General features: G+C 44.0%; 1 protein-coding gene and 1 long non-coding RNA gene across 3 annotated transcripts in view; one reads left to right on the top strand and one right to left on the bottom strand.

Moving 5' to 3' along the window:
- Positions 1–111: 111 nt before the first annotated feature.
- Positions 112–5,206, bottom strand: LOC124084709 (uncharacterized). Its single transcript, XR_006849195.2, has 3 exons — positions 5,133–5,206; positions 2,186–2,415; positions 112–1,232 (listed from the first exon to the last, which is right to left on the bottom strand). It is a non-coding gene; the product is annotated as an uncharacterized LOC124084709 (long non-coding RNA).
- Positions 5,207–5,247: 41 nt separating this feature from the next.
- Positions 5,248–14,090, top strand: part of Nup133 (nucleoporin 133) — a 46,036-nt gene continuing 37,193 nt past the window's right edge. For both annotated transcript variants that reach the window (XM_046432074.2, XM_046432076.2), the window contains exons 1-3: positions 5,248–5,518; positions 10,091–10,209; positions 12,333–12,436. In XM_046432074.2, the coding sequence (XP_046288030.1) occupies positions 5,340–5,518; positions 10,091–10,209; positions 12,333–12,436 (402 nt within the window). In that variant the 5' untranslated portion in view covers positions 5,248–5,339. The remainder of the gene's footprint in view (positions 5,519–10,090; positions 10,210–12,332; positions 12,437–14,090) is intronic.

The following is a 14,090-nucleotide window of genomic DNA, read 5'->3' on the forward strand; positions in this document are numbered from 1 at the left end:
GAATTGATAAACAATACATCTGTGGTGATCATTTTAACAAGCTTTGTGTGTATTCTCTATAGTTTGCTATTTCAATGTTGTTCTCAGAAGGCAGACAAAACACAAGTCAAGTGTGGGCGAGTTTCTTTTATTCCTCACAGGGATTTACAAGATTGAGTTTGATAATTATTTTTGCTTTCTAATATAAAATGTTTGATTTTTTTACTTTTTTTTTTTTGTACTGGGGATTGAACCCAGGGGTGTGCTACCACTGAGCCACATCCCCAGCCTTTTAAATTTTTTATTTTGAGACAGGGTCTCACTAAGCCTCTGAGGCTGGCTTCAAACTTGCCATCCTCCTGCCTCAGTCTCCCGAGTCACTGTGAACACAAGTGTGTGCTGCTGTACCCGTATCTTGTTCATGTCTTTAAGTAATATTTTATATCATATATTAAAATGTATAGTGAACTTTATCTGTGTTTGTCACTTGCACAACTTTATACCATATTAGGTTTCTTTTTTAAATATTTTTTAATTGTTGATGGACCTTTATTTTATTTATTTGTATGTGGTGTTGAGAATCAAACCCAGTGCCTCATGCATGCTAGCCATGTGCTCTACCACTGAGCTACAACCTCAGCCCCACCATATTAGGTTTCTTACTAGAATTTGCTATAGAGATTCAGGAATAAATAAAAATATAACAAATACAGAAAAGCAAGTCATAATGAGAATTGAAAACACATATAATTCCATTCCTTCCTTCCTTACTGAAGACTGTCATCACTTCTGTGCTACTTATAAATATTTTGTCTAGTTGCTTCAGATCAGGGAGTGTCCTGTGCCCCACCAGGACTTGGGGACACAGTGAGGACAGAGTCAGCAGCTCTGCCCTCAGGGGTCTCCAGCCTAGCAGGGCAGGGCAGGCAAACCTAGTATGAGAACAGCCACCTGTCACACAGAGTTGTGACCAGCCCTTACCTTGGTACCACGTCATCCCCCACCCCACCCCCAGGGTGTTTGCACTGCACCAGAGTTGATGCTCTGGCAGTCCTGCAGGTGACACCAATACCTATTGTCCCACTTCCCAGGTCAGGAAATTAGCATGGCAGGCTGTAAATTAATGCAGCAGCATCACCACTGTGTGTAGCCTCCGGCAGAGTGGGGAAGGGCGATGGCAGGAAGCAGCAGGAGCTGGTGGTGTATGCATGGAAGCTGCTGAACACCTTGCCTCTCACCTCCTTGCAGAACCCCTGGAGGACATGGAACCAGTTTAGAAAATAAGCAGAAAAGAAAAGAATGTCACCTGAGATTTGACAGGTGTGTTAGAGTCTCATCCTGCTGAGTTTGCATATTGTTGTATGACCTCTGGGGCTCATCTCTGTGGGCAGGGTCTCCCCTGGCCTTGGACCCTGCAGGTTCCCAGGAAATAATCACAATTTATACCATCATAAAATAGGCCAAACCCCTGGAAGTACACTCCTTATAAAGCAGGGCTCCATTTGGGGAAATCTTTTTGTTCCATAAAAATGCCAAGCTGATAAAAAAAAATAAATAAAAACAAATATAAATGTTATAAAACAGTTAAATAAATAAATGAAAGATGTATGAAAACTACACTATCAGTATTCCTTTGGGGTGTTCTTCTGAACCTGAGGCATTGTGGAGTTTGCTTAACAAACCCTGAGCATCCACTTGATTAGATCCTCTGCCTGCACCTACCTCACAAAGCTAGTGCAGCGGTCAGCAAGCTACCTGGCTACCTATGTATTTATGGACTGCAAGCTAAGGGTGGTTTTTAGTTTTGAATGGTTGAAAAAAATCAAAAGAATAATATTTCAAAATACATTAAACATATAAATTCAAATTTCAGTGGCAGTAAATAGAGTCTTGTTGGAACACAGCCATTCTTGTCCATGTAGGAAAATCCATGGCTGCTTTTCCCTACAATGCAGAGGGGAGTGGCTGTGAGACCCCTAGGCCTGAAGGCTGGATGAGAAGTCTGCTGACCCCATACCGAGCGAAAAATATGTGTTCTGCACTTCTGGAAGGACTTCTGTGCTGAAATTCAGCCATTTGGTGTCATTACAATCTGTTGAGGGTCAGGTGAATGCCTGGAAGTGTCTGGGTATGGATGATTTCCTGCCTTTCCATTCCAGCATCTGTTACCAGCCTGCTGAGAATGGGACCTGACAGTTCTACCCACCTGGCTGCTTCTGGCTGCCGACTGCAGTGATCAGTACCACATAAATCAATGTTTGGTCTTCACTGCAAGGGCACAGAGCCGAGGCCCATCTGCATGGGACCTGAGGCTGGGCCCTCACACAGAGCTGTCTGAACCAGCGAGGCATATTTCTCTTAACAAAAGTGGTGTAGACTACACGTGGAGGAAAAGACGCATGTTTTCTTCCCATTCTAGGTTCATGGCTGAGGCCCCTATAACAAAAGACAGATTTATAAGAGGAAAGCATACACTTTTTTTTTATATTTATTGTTCAGTTTTCGGCAGACACAACATCTTTATTTATTTTTTTTTATTTTATGTGGTGCTGAGGATCGAACCCAGCGCCCTGCGTATGCCAGGCAAGCGCATTACCGCTTGAGCCACATCCCCAGCCCCATACACTTTTATTTAATGCAAACTTTCTGTGATCTGGGAGCCTCAGGAAATGATCCAAAGACATGGGAACTCATACGTTCGTTTTTTTTTTTTCTTAGTTGTCAATGGACCTTTGTTTTATTTATATGTGGTGCTGAGAATCAAACCCAGTGCCTCACAGCTGCCAGGCAAGCTCTCTACCACTGAGCCACAACCCCAGCTCCATCATGCATTCTAATGCTTGGTTTTGATGAGCATGCTGGACAAAGGCACGCAATACAGTAGGGACTACGGGGGTTCTAGACAAGGCCTCTTGGTCCAGGGTCTTCCTTGTGTCCCTGTCTTCAGGGATATGGATGATCCTTTCCTCCAAGTACAGGAGGGCACCTCTTACAAGAGGGTCCTATGACCTGCCTCAGGGATAAGGGCAGGTCAGAGTGACTGTCCTTCTCTTGCTTGATGTCTTCTTTTTTTGGTACTGGGAACTGAACTCAGGTGCTTAACCACTGAGCCACATCCTTGGTCCTTTTTATTTTTTGTTGTGAGACAGAGTCTTGCTAAGTTGATTGGGGCCTTGCCTAGTTGCTGAGGCTGGCCCTGAACTTGGCAATCCTCCTGCCACAGCATCCCAAGCAGGGATTGCAGGCATGGCCACTGTGCCCAGCGCTTGCTGTCTTCTTAAGTGCCAAGGTGACATATTTTGGGTAGTGTGTCCTGAACCCCATCACTGCACAAACTGTTCTTTATTGTGTATATTTAAGGTGTGCAGCACGTTTTGATACACATACATGTGGTGAAATGATGGGTGAAATAGGGTCAAGCAAATCACTGTCACCTTCCATAGGTATGTTGCAAGAGCACCTAAAACCTCTTAGCATATTTTCAGTGTTTCCTAGTAAGACCCAGAGAAAGAGGAAATACTTGAAAGCAAGCTGCAAAGCCAGGGGGGAAACTCAGGAGGGAGAAAGTAGAACAAGGTGAGGCCAGGTTCCACACTGCACAGATGGTTTTGGGGCTCTTATCTCCCAAAAACCAATTTACTTAAGTGTTAGAATGGCCTTAGGCCTGAGCCTAAGCAATTTACTTAAGTGTTAGAATGGCCTTAGGCCTGAGCCTAAGCAACTCCATTTTAAAAACTCCAGTTTGAAACCTGCAATTTCACCAGGCACACCCAAGAGCCCTCCACTATGGCCACAAACAAGTTACTTCCCCTCACCCTGATAAACAGTGAAGCCCCTGGCAGGCTATCCTTGCCTGATAAGAGGAAACCAAGAAGATCAAGGTGGAGACCACCAGACCAAAAGTTTCTGACCCCAGGTTAAATGATGTCCTTGAAATATGGTGGTAGCTGATAAGGAGTGAAAGGGGGGGTCAAACCCCGCCCCCCAAATTTAGTATAAATAATTATAGAGCAAATGAACAGGGATTCAAGCCAGTTGAAACAAGCATGCATTCGAGCTGGAGAGCCTGATGAGGACCTGATACCCCATCACTTGTCATTTCCTGAGCCTTTGCGTGATCCTCATCGCCCTCAAACTCTACAGCCTCATCTGGACTTGATGAGAGCTGCAACTTCTCCCTACTGATCCTTTCTCTCCTTTCTCCTGAATGGCCAACCACTCCATGCCAGGAAAAATCTGCCTTGGTTCCGGACCTGATCACTGCGGTCTGAGTGAGTGTGCATTTGCTGGACATAAAGCCTAAGGCTTAAGACTTTTGAACTTAGCATGCAGAGGAAGTGTCTGTCATTAGCCTATCATGATTAAGTGTGTTTTGCAGGGCTTAGAATTAATCTAGAATTGTTTGCTGTGAATTGATTATGTCTATTACAGTGCTTAGCATTAGGAATTGTCGTTTTCTTCATTAAGAACTATAGAGTGAAATTATATTGAGTGAATAAAGCATTGAAAGGGGAAGAAGCGCGTGGACATTCTTTATTTCTCCCCTTAATTGCATACGTTGCAATTTTGCCTCCTCGCAACATTAAGCCATTCCCTTATTTCAACAAAGGCATGATGAACGTCTACTAAATATCTGTTGGGTGTGACGAATATCTTCTGTCAAAACACTTGAACGTAGCTACTTGCGAGTTAGCTATGAACACAAAACTATTATGCCGAATAAAAATACCAGTCTGTATACAGGAGCATAAAGGGACATCCAGGTTTCCCTGGGACGCAGCACTGAAAGAAGGGGCTGGTGGGCCAAGATAGGAGGGCAGGCAACCCCGGAACAGAAACGTGAAGGGCAGAGTGTTTCAAGTTCTCGGAAGGTGAGGGGGGAATGGTGGATGGACAGGCGTGGCAAAGCCGGCCAGTCAGATCAAAGCAGCTCAACAACCTGCGGGCGGTGATCAGCCACTAGAGTCCGCCGCAGAGAGCAGCGCAGGCCTGCCGCAGTGCACCTGCCGGCATGTGGAGGGCCGGAGGGAGCGAGACCAGGCCAGAGCCCCTGCCCACGATTCGCGCTGCAGCACTAGGATCGCTTAGCGTCATCACCACTCTCCCAACCCGCTCCGACCACGCCCAGCGCCTCGGCGCAACGTTTTACGTACTTTCTACGCGCCTTTCGGCCCGGCTCCGATCACGCCTGGGGCTTAGTGATGATGAGATTTTTACGCGCCTTCCGGTCCCTCTGACCACGCCCGCGGCGTTTGACGTCATCGCCGCGCGCCTTCCGGCGCTGGGGCTTTCAAGCTCTGGACGCGGGAGAACAGTGCTTGTCTCTAGTTGTGTCTCGGTCATCGCTGTGTTCTGCGGTCATGTTCCCGGCCGTCCCTTCACTGCGGACCCCGGGTCCCGGGTCCCGAAGGGGCCCGCTGGCCGGAGTCGGGGGTTCCACGCCCCGTGCGACGAGCAGGAGGGGCCCGTCCCTGGGCTCTGCGGTCGGCACTCCTGGGCCCTTCTCGCCTGTAGGCCGGCGGAGCTCGCTCAGCTCGCGGTGAGTAGCGGCGCCTGGGAGGTGGCCTGTCTCGCTCTTGCCGTTGTTTCAGCTCCGCTTTGGTTGTCGCTTGAGTCCTCAGTTTGCACTTTTCGTGTGTCAGAAGACAAAAGTGCAACAAATTTAGTTGCAGTTCTGATTGACTTTTATTTGCGATTCGTGAGTCCGCGCAGCCTCCATTCTGCAACATAGGAAGGGAGCCTACAGTAGCACAGTAGTGGGTCTCTTAAGGCGGAAAGAAGGAAGCAGCTTAATGGGAAAGGTTGACGGGTTATCATCAGGTTACTCTTTTGAGCGTTAAAGGAAAGGGGATTTCTTTAAATACTCAGATTCGAATCTCTCGTTCTCAGGAAAAACTCATGGGTTTGGGATCTGCCTGCCCTTAAAGCTTCAGCTTAATGATGTGGCATTTGACTTGTGCGACTCCATTTCGGTGTGGTCTGGTCTTTGGGGCCTGGTGCAGGAGCTCAGTACAAAACGGCGGCTTTCCATCATTTTTGTTTAACAATTCCCACCGTTTGGTCAGGATCTCACTTAGGTGAGAGTGGGACCAGCACTAAGGGTGTGACGCTACTTTGTTACTTTATTCTGGTGTCCAGTTTTTCGACACATCATTCATAGGTTACCACGTCCCTGTGATCAACAGTTCCTTCAGGTTTTTTGTCATTCTGGCTGAAGAGAGATTTGACATTTGATAGATGGCTGCATGCAAACGGAGAGAAGGAAGACTACTGTTAGGACTGGAGGATAATACCAAAAATGTGAAATATGCTTCTTACTAGGGTCCACATGAACCAAACCAACTAAAGTCAACTAGATCACAGAATGAGCCAGATGAGTCATTTTAACCAAGTAGCCTGTTCAATTCCTTCCTTCTTTGCTTTCTTTGTAACTGAATCTACTATATCTGATGTATTCATCCATGTGCAACAAGAAGTGTTCGTGACTGCACAGATTCCTCCTTGTTTAGCAAGTAGGTAGCAAAAATTCTTTTATCTAGCATTCCATGACCAACTTAAATTAAAGCAGAGAGTGAGAACTGGGTCTAGAAGTCTAACTAAAAGGAACCACAAGTACAATTTTCAGAGATACTTAGAGGTGCTGCTAAAGTTACCTGCTAGATGGACCAAAGTCTCTTAAGGCATGTATAGATTTGGGGTGAACTTGACATGCTATCACCTTACCACAGTAGCCACTGAATGAAATTCTAGTTACAGGATTATCCTGCCAAGTGAATGAGGTAGGCATAAGCAAGGAAAAGTCAGAAGAGATCAGCACCTCATTATTGTGGGAAATCTTGTTCCCATGTCTTGGGAAAAGCTGTCCACAGCATGAAGTCATCAACTTCTTATCTGGTTTGCCTTTGAATGTCTCTGGTTATGGTTTTGTGGCTTGGTGAACTCATGTCTGACATGAAATTTATCCCTTGAAGCTTTCCAGCTTTAGTTTACAAGGCTTCAAGAACAGGAATTTTGTTCTTAGTGATTCCATGATTCCATGGATTGGAGGAACCTAGAAAATTAAGGATCTTGTACAGTTACAGACAGATAATAAAAACTTGAAAACAGTGAACAGGACTGATCTGATAACAAGTGTACTGGAGTTTTTCTCCAAAAAATGATTTTTCTCTCTACAGTCACCCCATTCCCACTGCAGGTGTGGGACCAGTCGGTCTCATCAGACTTGGCCAGACTGTTTACGTTAGGTCTCTAAGGATTTTTGTGATTGACCACATAGACACCTTTTAAGTTTGCTCTGCTGGAACTTTTGGTAAGGAGTCTGATTGGACTTGGCTAACCTCGGGGTTAGGTGTACCACACTAAGGTACACTTCTGTGTATACCCTCAAATGGGATACCCCATGGACTTAGTGATAGAGCCAGTATTTCCAGTATACCCTCCCATAAAGAGCAGATTTTTACTGAACTTATATAAATAATTATATTGCCATAAAAATAAGAAAATTCGTGGGGCTGGGGATGTGGCTCAAGTGGTAGCGCGCTGGCCTGGCATGCGTGCGGCCCGGGTTCGATCCTCAGCACCACATACAAACAAAGATGTTGTGTCCACCGAAAAATAAATAAATAAATATTTAAAAAAAAAATAAGAAAATTCTTGAATAGTTTTCCAAAATTTTAAGGGATCAAGTTGGCAGAAGTAGCAGGAAAGTAGGCAGAAAAAGTAATTCTTGTTCTACTTGAACTTAGGATCATCTCTTTCTTCACTAAGATTCTGGAAGTTCTTACCCAGTTCCGTGATATGATGTAAATGCTATCAGAGTTTTTTTTATGACTCTGCTTAAAGAAGAAGCAGTTTTTGACTGTGGCTGATGCCCAGTGCTTTGCAGCAGAATCAACATCTCTGCCTATGGGTAGCAGAGACAGAATAGATGTGGTTAAAATCTGATGAGAATCAACATAGCCAGCAGCCAGCCAGGAAATATACTTCCATGGCCTGGAACACTTTAACATGACCACAGTTGTGACTGATGGCATGCTGGATTTCAAGGACTCATACAGTTTTTGAAACAGTCATATCAGTAACTATCCTTAAGTATTAATTTTTTATTTTTGTTCTTTGTAGTTATACCTGAATGATAGTAGAGTGTATTTTGACATACATACATGGAATATAACTTTGCATTCTTGTGGTTGTACATGACGTGGAGTTATATTGGTTGTGTATTTATGTATGAAAACAGTCATCTACTCTTTTCCATTTCCATCTCCCCTTCCTTCCCCCGACTCTGCTCTGTTCAATCTGGTAAAGCTCCTGTCCCCCGCTATTGTTGGTATCCAATATCCCTTAAGTATATCTTGAAGATTGAGCATCATTTATTATTTGACAGTGATTCTCATATAACTTAACATTACATAAGCCTAATAAGCTGGGTGCAGTTGTGCACACCTATAATCCCAGCAGCTCTGGAGGCTGAGGCAGGAGGATCACAAATTCAAAGCCAGTCTCAGCAACTCAGTGAGGCCCTAAGCAACTCAGCAAGACCCTGTCTCTTAAAAATTTTTTTTGAAAAAATAGGGGGTTGGGGATGTGGCTAAGTGCCCCTGGGTTCAATCCCTGGTACCCCCACCCCCACCCCGCTGCCAAAAAAAAAGCCTAATTAATCTTTTTTTTTTTTCTTCACGGTACTTGGGATAAACCCTATGGGTGTTCTGCCACTGAACTACATCTACAACCCTTTAAAAAAATTTTTTTTGACAGGGTCTTGCTAAATTGTTCTGTCTGATCTCAAATTTATGATCCTCCTGCTTCAGCCTTCCAAATTGCTCGGATTAGAAAGGTATGCCACCATGCCAGCATCATCTGTCTTACAAGATGAGAAACATATCTTTTTTATGGCTTTCTTGAGACACAACTAGAAAATCCCAAAGTTAATTCAAGGTCAAAAAGATCTAATTTAGAGTTTGATTTTGGAAAGTTTGTCAAAAATGTCAAAAGGCTTAAAACAAATATCTTAGTCATCTGTTTAGTCAGTGACAATAAATTATTTTAAACGCAAGTACAAAAAGTTATATAATTGTGAGCAAAAACTTAGTTCATTTAAAATATTAAGAAGACTCCCCTTTGTTAATAAGCAAAGACCCAATAGAAGACAACATGAAATACAAATTATCTTGAAAGAAACTAAATATGTTTCCTAAACCTTTCCCATTCTCAGATCAATAGTGTAAGAAAATTTCATTGGTTTAATAGAGGAGACCAAATTCTGCTTTGCCTCCGTGCACTGCTAGTATTCACACTCATCATACCTGAGAGATCGATCATCTCATCTCAGCCAACAATGATCTCACACCAGAGAGGAGGTCTATGGCTTCACCCACCCATTTCTGTCCTGCGCACCCCTCTCTTCTTCAACAATCAGCCACTCCCCATCAAAACAGAAAGGACACACCTCAGGTCATACCTCAGAGCTTCATTTAACTTACAAACATGTGCTTCCCTTGTATGTAGAGTTGTTCCTTTTATTATTTTAAGTATTATATAGAAAGTAGGATTTTTAGTACTTAGTAACTTTAATTGCTAGTGAGAGCCCGGGAGTAAGTTCATCATACACCAGCATTTTATGAGCATACATTTTATAGCTTCTACATACACAAGCGTACAGGACGGTTTTTCATTGTGATAGGACACAGTACTAATAGACTCAATTTTTAATTTCTTTGTAATAAGAAGCCTAAACTGATAAACGTAAATGTTCAGCAATTTATGTTTTAGTATTTCATCTTATTTGAAAAGTTCTAGGTATTCAGTGAGTAGAAGCCAAGAGGGAACATCACAGGGATGGAGTTGTGTTGCTCTTACAGTGACTTCTCTGGCCCCTCGTTGGGGGCATGTTGCTCTCACAGTAATTACTGAGCATTACTGGTTGAGCCAGGGTTTCCTAAATCCTGTCAGCCCTTTTTGAATGAATTTACTCACACAGTATGCATGTGCCAGTGTTTAAGCTCACCTCCTTATTTATCAAGATCCTTTCATCACGTAAATACATGTATAAACACTAGGGTAGCGAAAAGTTCTAAGTGATAAGTGAAGTAATGTGGTCTCTTCTCTTTAGAGGAACACCTACACGAGCATTCCCGCACCACTCCGTAACTGAGTCTGTGAACTACGATGTGAAGACATTCGGATCATCTCTCCCTGTTAAGGTCATGGAGGCCCTGACCCTGGCAGAGGGTAGGTGTTTCCCTCCACTCACCTGTCAACATCTGGGAGCGAAGCAGGCCTCTTGTGTGGATGGACCTGCAGGAGGGCAGAGCGTCTGACTGGTTCTTTGCTTCAGTCAGACACACAATGTATTCGAGAAACAGAAGGCATCATTCTGACACTATCACATTTAAGTCCAGTGGTTTCAAGTACTGTGCAGAATTCAGTCCCATTAAAAAAACTGATCAGATATATGGAATTTAGCTTTAAAAAGCAACTCCCAAAACTAGTACAGTAAGTTCAGGTCACACTCCATTTCTGGGTCCTTTGTGGTGTCCCAGAGGCTGTGTGTACAGTGGCATGGAATTACCAGTGTAGCGTGATCTCAGAAGGTTCTGTTGGCTGAGATTCATTGTAGTAGTTCAGAAGATGTGGTCAACACAAAGTTGGAAGAGCAACATTAAAGAGTGAGGAATTGGGTTAGGCATGGTGGTGTGTGCCCATAAACCTAGCAATTTGGTAGATTGAGGCAGGAAGATGTCAAGGTTGAGGCCAGTGGGCACCTTAATGGAACCTTCTCTCAAAGTGAAAAATAACAGGGCAGGGGATGTAGCTCAATGGTAGAGTGTGCCGGGGTTCAGTCTCCAGCAGAGTGGGACGTGCAGTTTAGACTGCTCTCTGTATGTACCTAAGTTGTTTATGGACCCCTTGACTCTGGCTTTTCTGAAAGTGTTTTTCATATTGCAGCTTGTTACTGAAATCAGTTTAGTTGTTCACAGCTAGCATTAAAAACAACAACAACAACAACAAAAATAGAAGAGAATCACGGCATCAGAGTACATTACAGCATAAGTAACTTTGTGTATCGCTTACTGTGAATAGCATTAGAGTTTTTAGTACTCCATTCTTGCTGAGCATAGTGGCACATATCTGTCATCCCAGTGACTTGGGAGGCTGAGGCAGGAGGACCACACATTTGAGGCCAGGCTCAGCAACTTAGTGAAACTCTCAACAACTTAGTGAGACCCTGTCTTAAAATAAAAAGGGCTGGAGATGTGACTCAGTTTTTAAGCACCCCTGGTTTCAAGCCCTGGTACTGAAATATGTTATATATATTATTATATATATTACCCCATTCTAAATGAAGGGATTACTAACCTCTGTTATATGTTGCTCTGCTTTAAATATGCTTTTCTTTTCCCCTGAAAATCTTCAGCTTGCATTGCATTTAAATCTTTGAACACACTGCTTGTCCAAGCTACCAACCTGTTGATAACAAACAACACTGGCCTCAAATCTAGGCATTCAGAAGAGCCGGTCCTGGAAATGGGCATGTGTACACTGAGAGGTGTAAACTCCAGGCTTCTCCTGTGGATGATGCCCATGGCCAGTGTTGAGTCAGGCCACGGAGGCTTGCCACCACGAGCCTGGAGCTTACAGTGTGTTGATGACAAGGGCTTCCTGAGCAGGCAGAAGCTCCAGTTCAGCAGAGTCCCAGCACAGCCTGGGCATGCTCCGACATTTTAGCTTGTAAGTTGTGGGTGCCTCAGGTTCCCCCACCTTAACTCAGAGAACAGAGTTCAAACCAGTGCCATTTCCAGGGCCATCAGTCCCTTTGTGGAGGCCTGGCATGTGTGCGGAAGGCGCCGCAGGTTTGTCCTGTCTGTGGGGAATACCCTTGGCTCCGTGTGGTGGGGCCTGCATCCTACTTCCAGGGGCTCTGATTTGAAAGGCATATTGTTTTGAAGGAATGTGATTTTTTTTTCCTTGAAATGCTTTTCATAGTTAATGAGGGGAGGGGGGTTATTAAATAATAAATGTGTTGCTTTTCAGTTAAATTATGAATTCAGCTAAATATTTCTAATAGAAAGTAGGGATATTTACTTATAACAAAAATCATAAACCTAGGCCCAAAATGCAGTTACTACCTTTATGTATTTCTAAAGGCAAATATCAAAGTTAAAAGATCTCTTGCTTAGAAGTCAGTGATTCTTGAATATGCAGGAGCATTCCTGGTTGTCAGTTGATCTCCTGTGAGTTCCTGTTGTCAGTTGATCTTGTGAAACGTGGCAGTGGCCGTTGTGGCACAGGGAATGTTGATCAGCTTTCCTCATTTGGGATTTAAGGTTGATTGCATCCTTGTTTCTCCACAGTTGATGACCAGCTATCTGTTCACATAAATGAAGGTGGCTGGGCTTGCCTAGTCAGCAAAGAGAAACTGCTTGTTTGGAAGATTACTCTGTCACCTGTCACCAAGGTAAAGGGGAGTACTGGTGGGTTCTTTGTTTCTACCCTAGTTCTTCAGAGTTGGTGGAGGATGGTTGTCTGTGCCTACGTGGGCTTAAGGGATTTGTGTACGAAATGCTGAGTGCACATCACATTTGTGTCCTGGGAACAAAGTGTTCTCTCAGTAATTTTTTAATTGAAGTCTGTAATTTTATTCCCTCCCCAAAGACCCATTCTAACCAAATAAAGTGAACATGACCTCAAGTTGTTACTGTCGTCTTACTAAAGAGTAAGCTCCACACAGGTCCCTGGGCCTTCCTCCACCTTGTTCCTCCAATTCCCAGTGTTCTCTCAGCTCTACTGCTGGCTCAGGGTGCTCTAGCCTCAGCACAGTCTTGTGTGCTTTTAGCCTTTTTCTGGGAGTGGGGCTCCAGCTGTTCTAGTGTGTCCCCTTAGCTGCTAGGTTTCCCGTCTTTCATGCCTTCCCTGGGTGCACGATTCCTTGCACTTCTTGTGCATGTTGCTCTGTGGGGTGGATGCTTACCACACTTCTTGGGAAAGTCAGTGGTCTGTGGAATGGTTCCTGTGTCCACAGGAGCACTGTCAGCACAGCACACCTGTGCACTAATTTTAAGCAGAGTCACATTATTTACTTTCATAAAATCAGAGACATTGAAGTTAAAAATGATGCCAGGGGTGGGGTGTGGCTCAGTGGTAGAGCGCTCCCCAAGCACGTGCGAAGCCCTGGGTTCCACCCTCAGCACCACATAAAAATAAATAAAACAAAGGTATTGTGTCCAACTTAAAACTAAAAAATAAATATTAAACAAACAAAACATGATGTCAGTTCTTCTGCTTAGTGAAGTCTGAGGTTACAACGCTGCCCACATCAGCTAATGAGTTGAGGGTGCTTATTTTCAAGAAGAGACAACAATATTTTGTTCAATCTACTACAAGGTGCTTAATAAAATAGGAAAAGTGATACCCTTGCTAGGTGGCTTTCAGAGTGTGCCCCGACAGTGTGGTCAGTGTCTGGTGTGGCGGTGGCTCACCCTCAGCAGCCTCTTCCTGTGCAGTGTCTCTGCCACCCCTCCTTACCGCGTGTGTATTGGCCTCTATGATGCTGCCTAGAAGACGGCGCTTGTGATGAGGAGTGTACATGATGGGGAGGTCCCAGGGATGGTTCTGAGGCAGCAGGGGCTTTGATACTTGGCTCAGAGTCAAAGAGGCATTGTCAAGGCAACTTGGTTTAGTTACTTTTTGGTCAAGCAAATTTTCTTTTTAATCTTTATTTTATTTATTTATTCATTTTTATGTGGTGCTGAAGATCGAACCCAGGGCCTCGCATGCACTAGGCAAGCGCTCTACCACTGAGCCACACCCCAGCTCTGGTCAAGCTAATTTTCAAATCACACAAGCTTGGGAAAGGTGCATAGGAAGCTTCTTTTCACCCAAGGACTCTTGTCCACAGGTCTGATCTAGAACTGCACTGGTATTCAAGGTTCAGCCTGGATCTTAAGTTGTCCCAATTCTGTGAATGTTGTTAAATTCCTGTAGCCTGGTCAAAAAGAGCTACAAAAGGACAGAATATTTGTAGATGTTGTTTTCTAGCAACAAATCAGAATATGCAATATGCAGAGAAAGGAAATAGAGAAATCATTTGCACATTCAAAGACTTGGGTTTC

The sequence above is a fragment of the Marmota monax genome, unplaced genomic scaffold, assembly GCF_021218885.2.
Source record: "Marmota monax isolate L192 unplaced genomic scaffold, Marmota_monax_Labrador192_F-V1.1 WCK01_AAM20220418_F8-fsc00071, whole genome shotgun sequence".
Lineage (NCBI taxonomy): Eukaryota > Metazoa > Chordata > Mammalia > Rodentia > Sciuridae > Marmota > Marmota monax.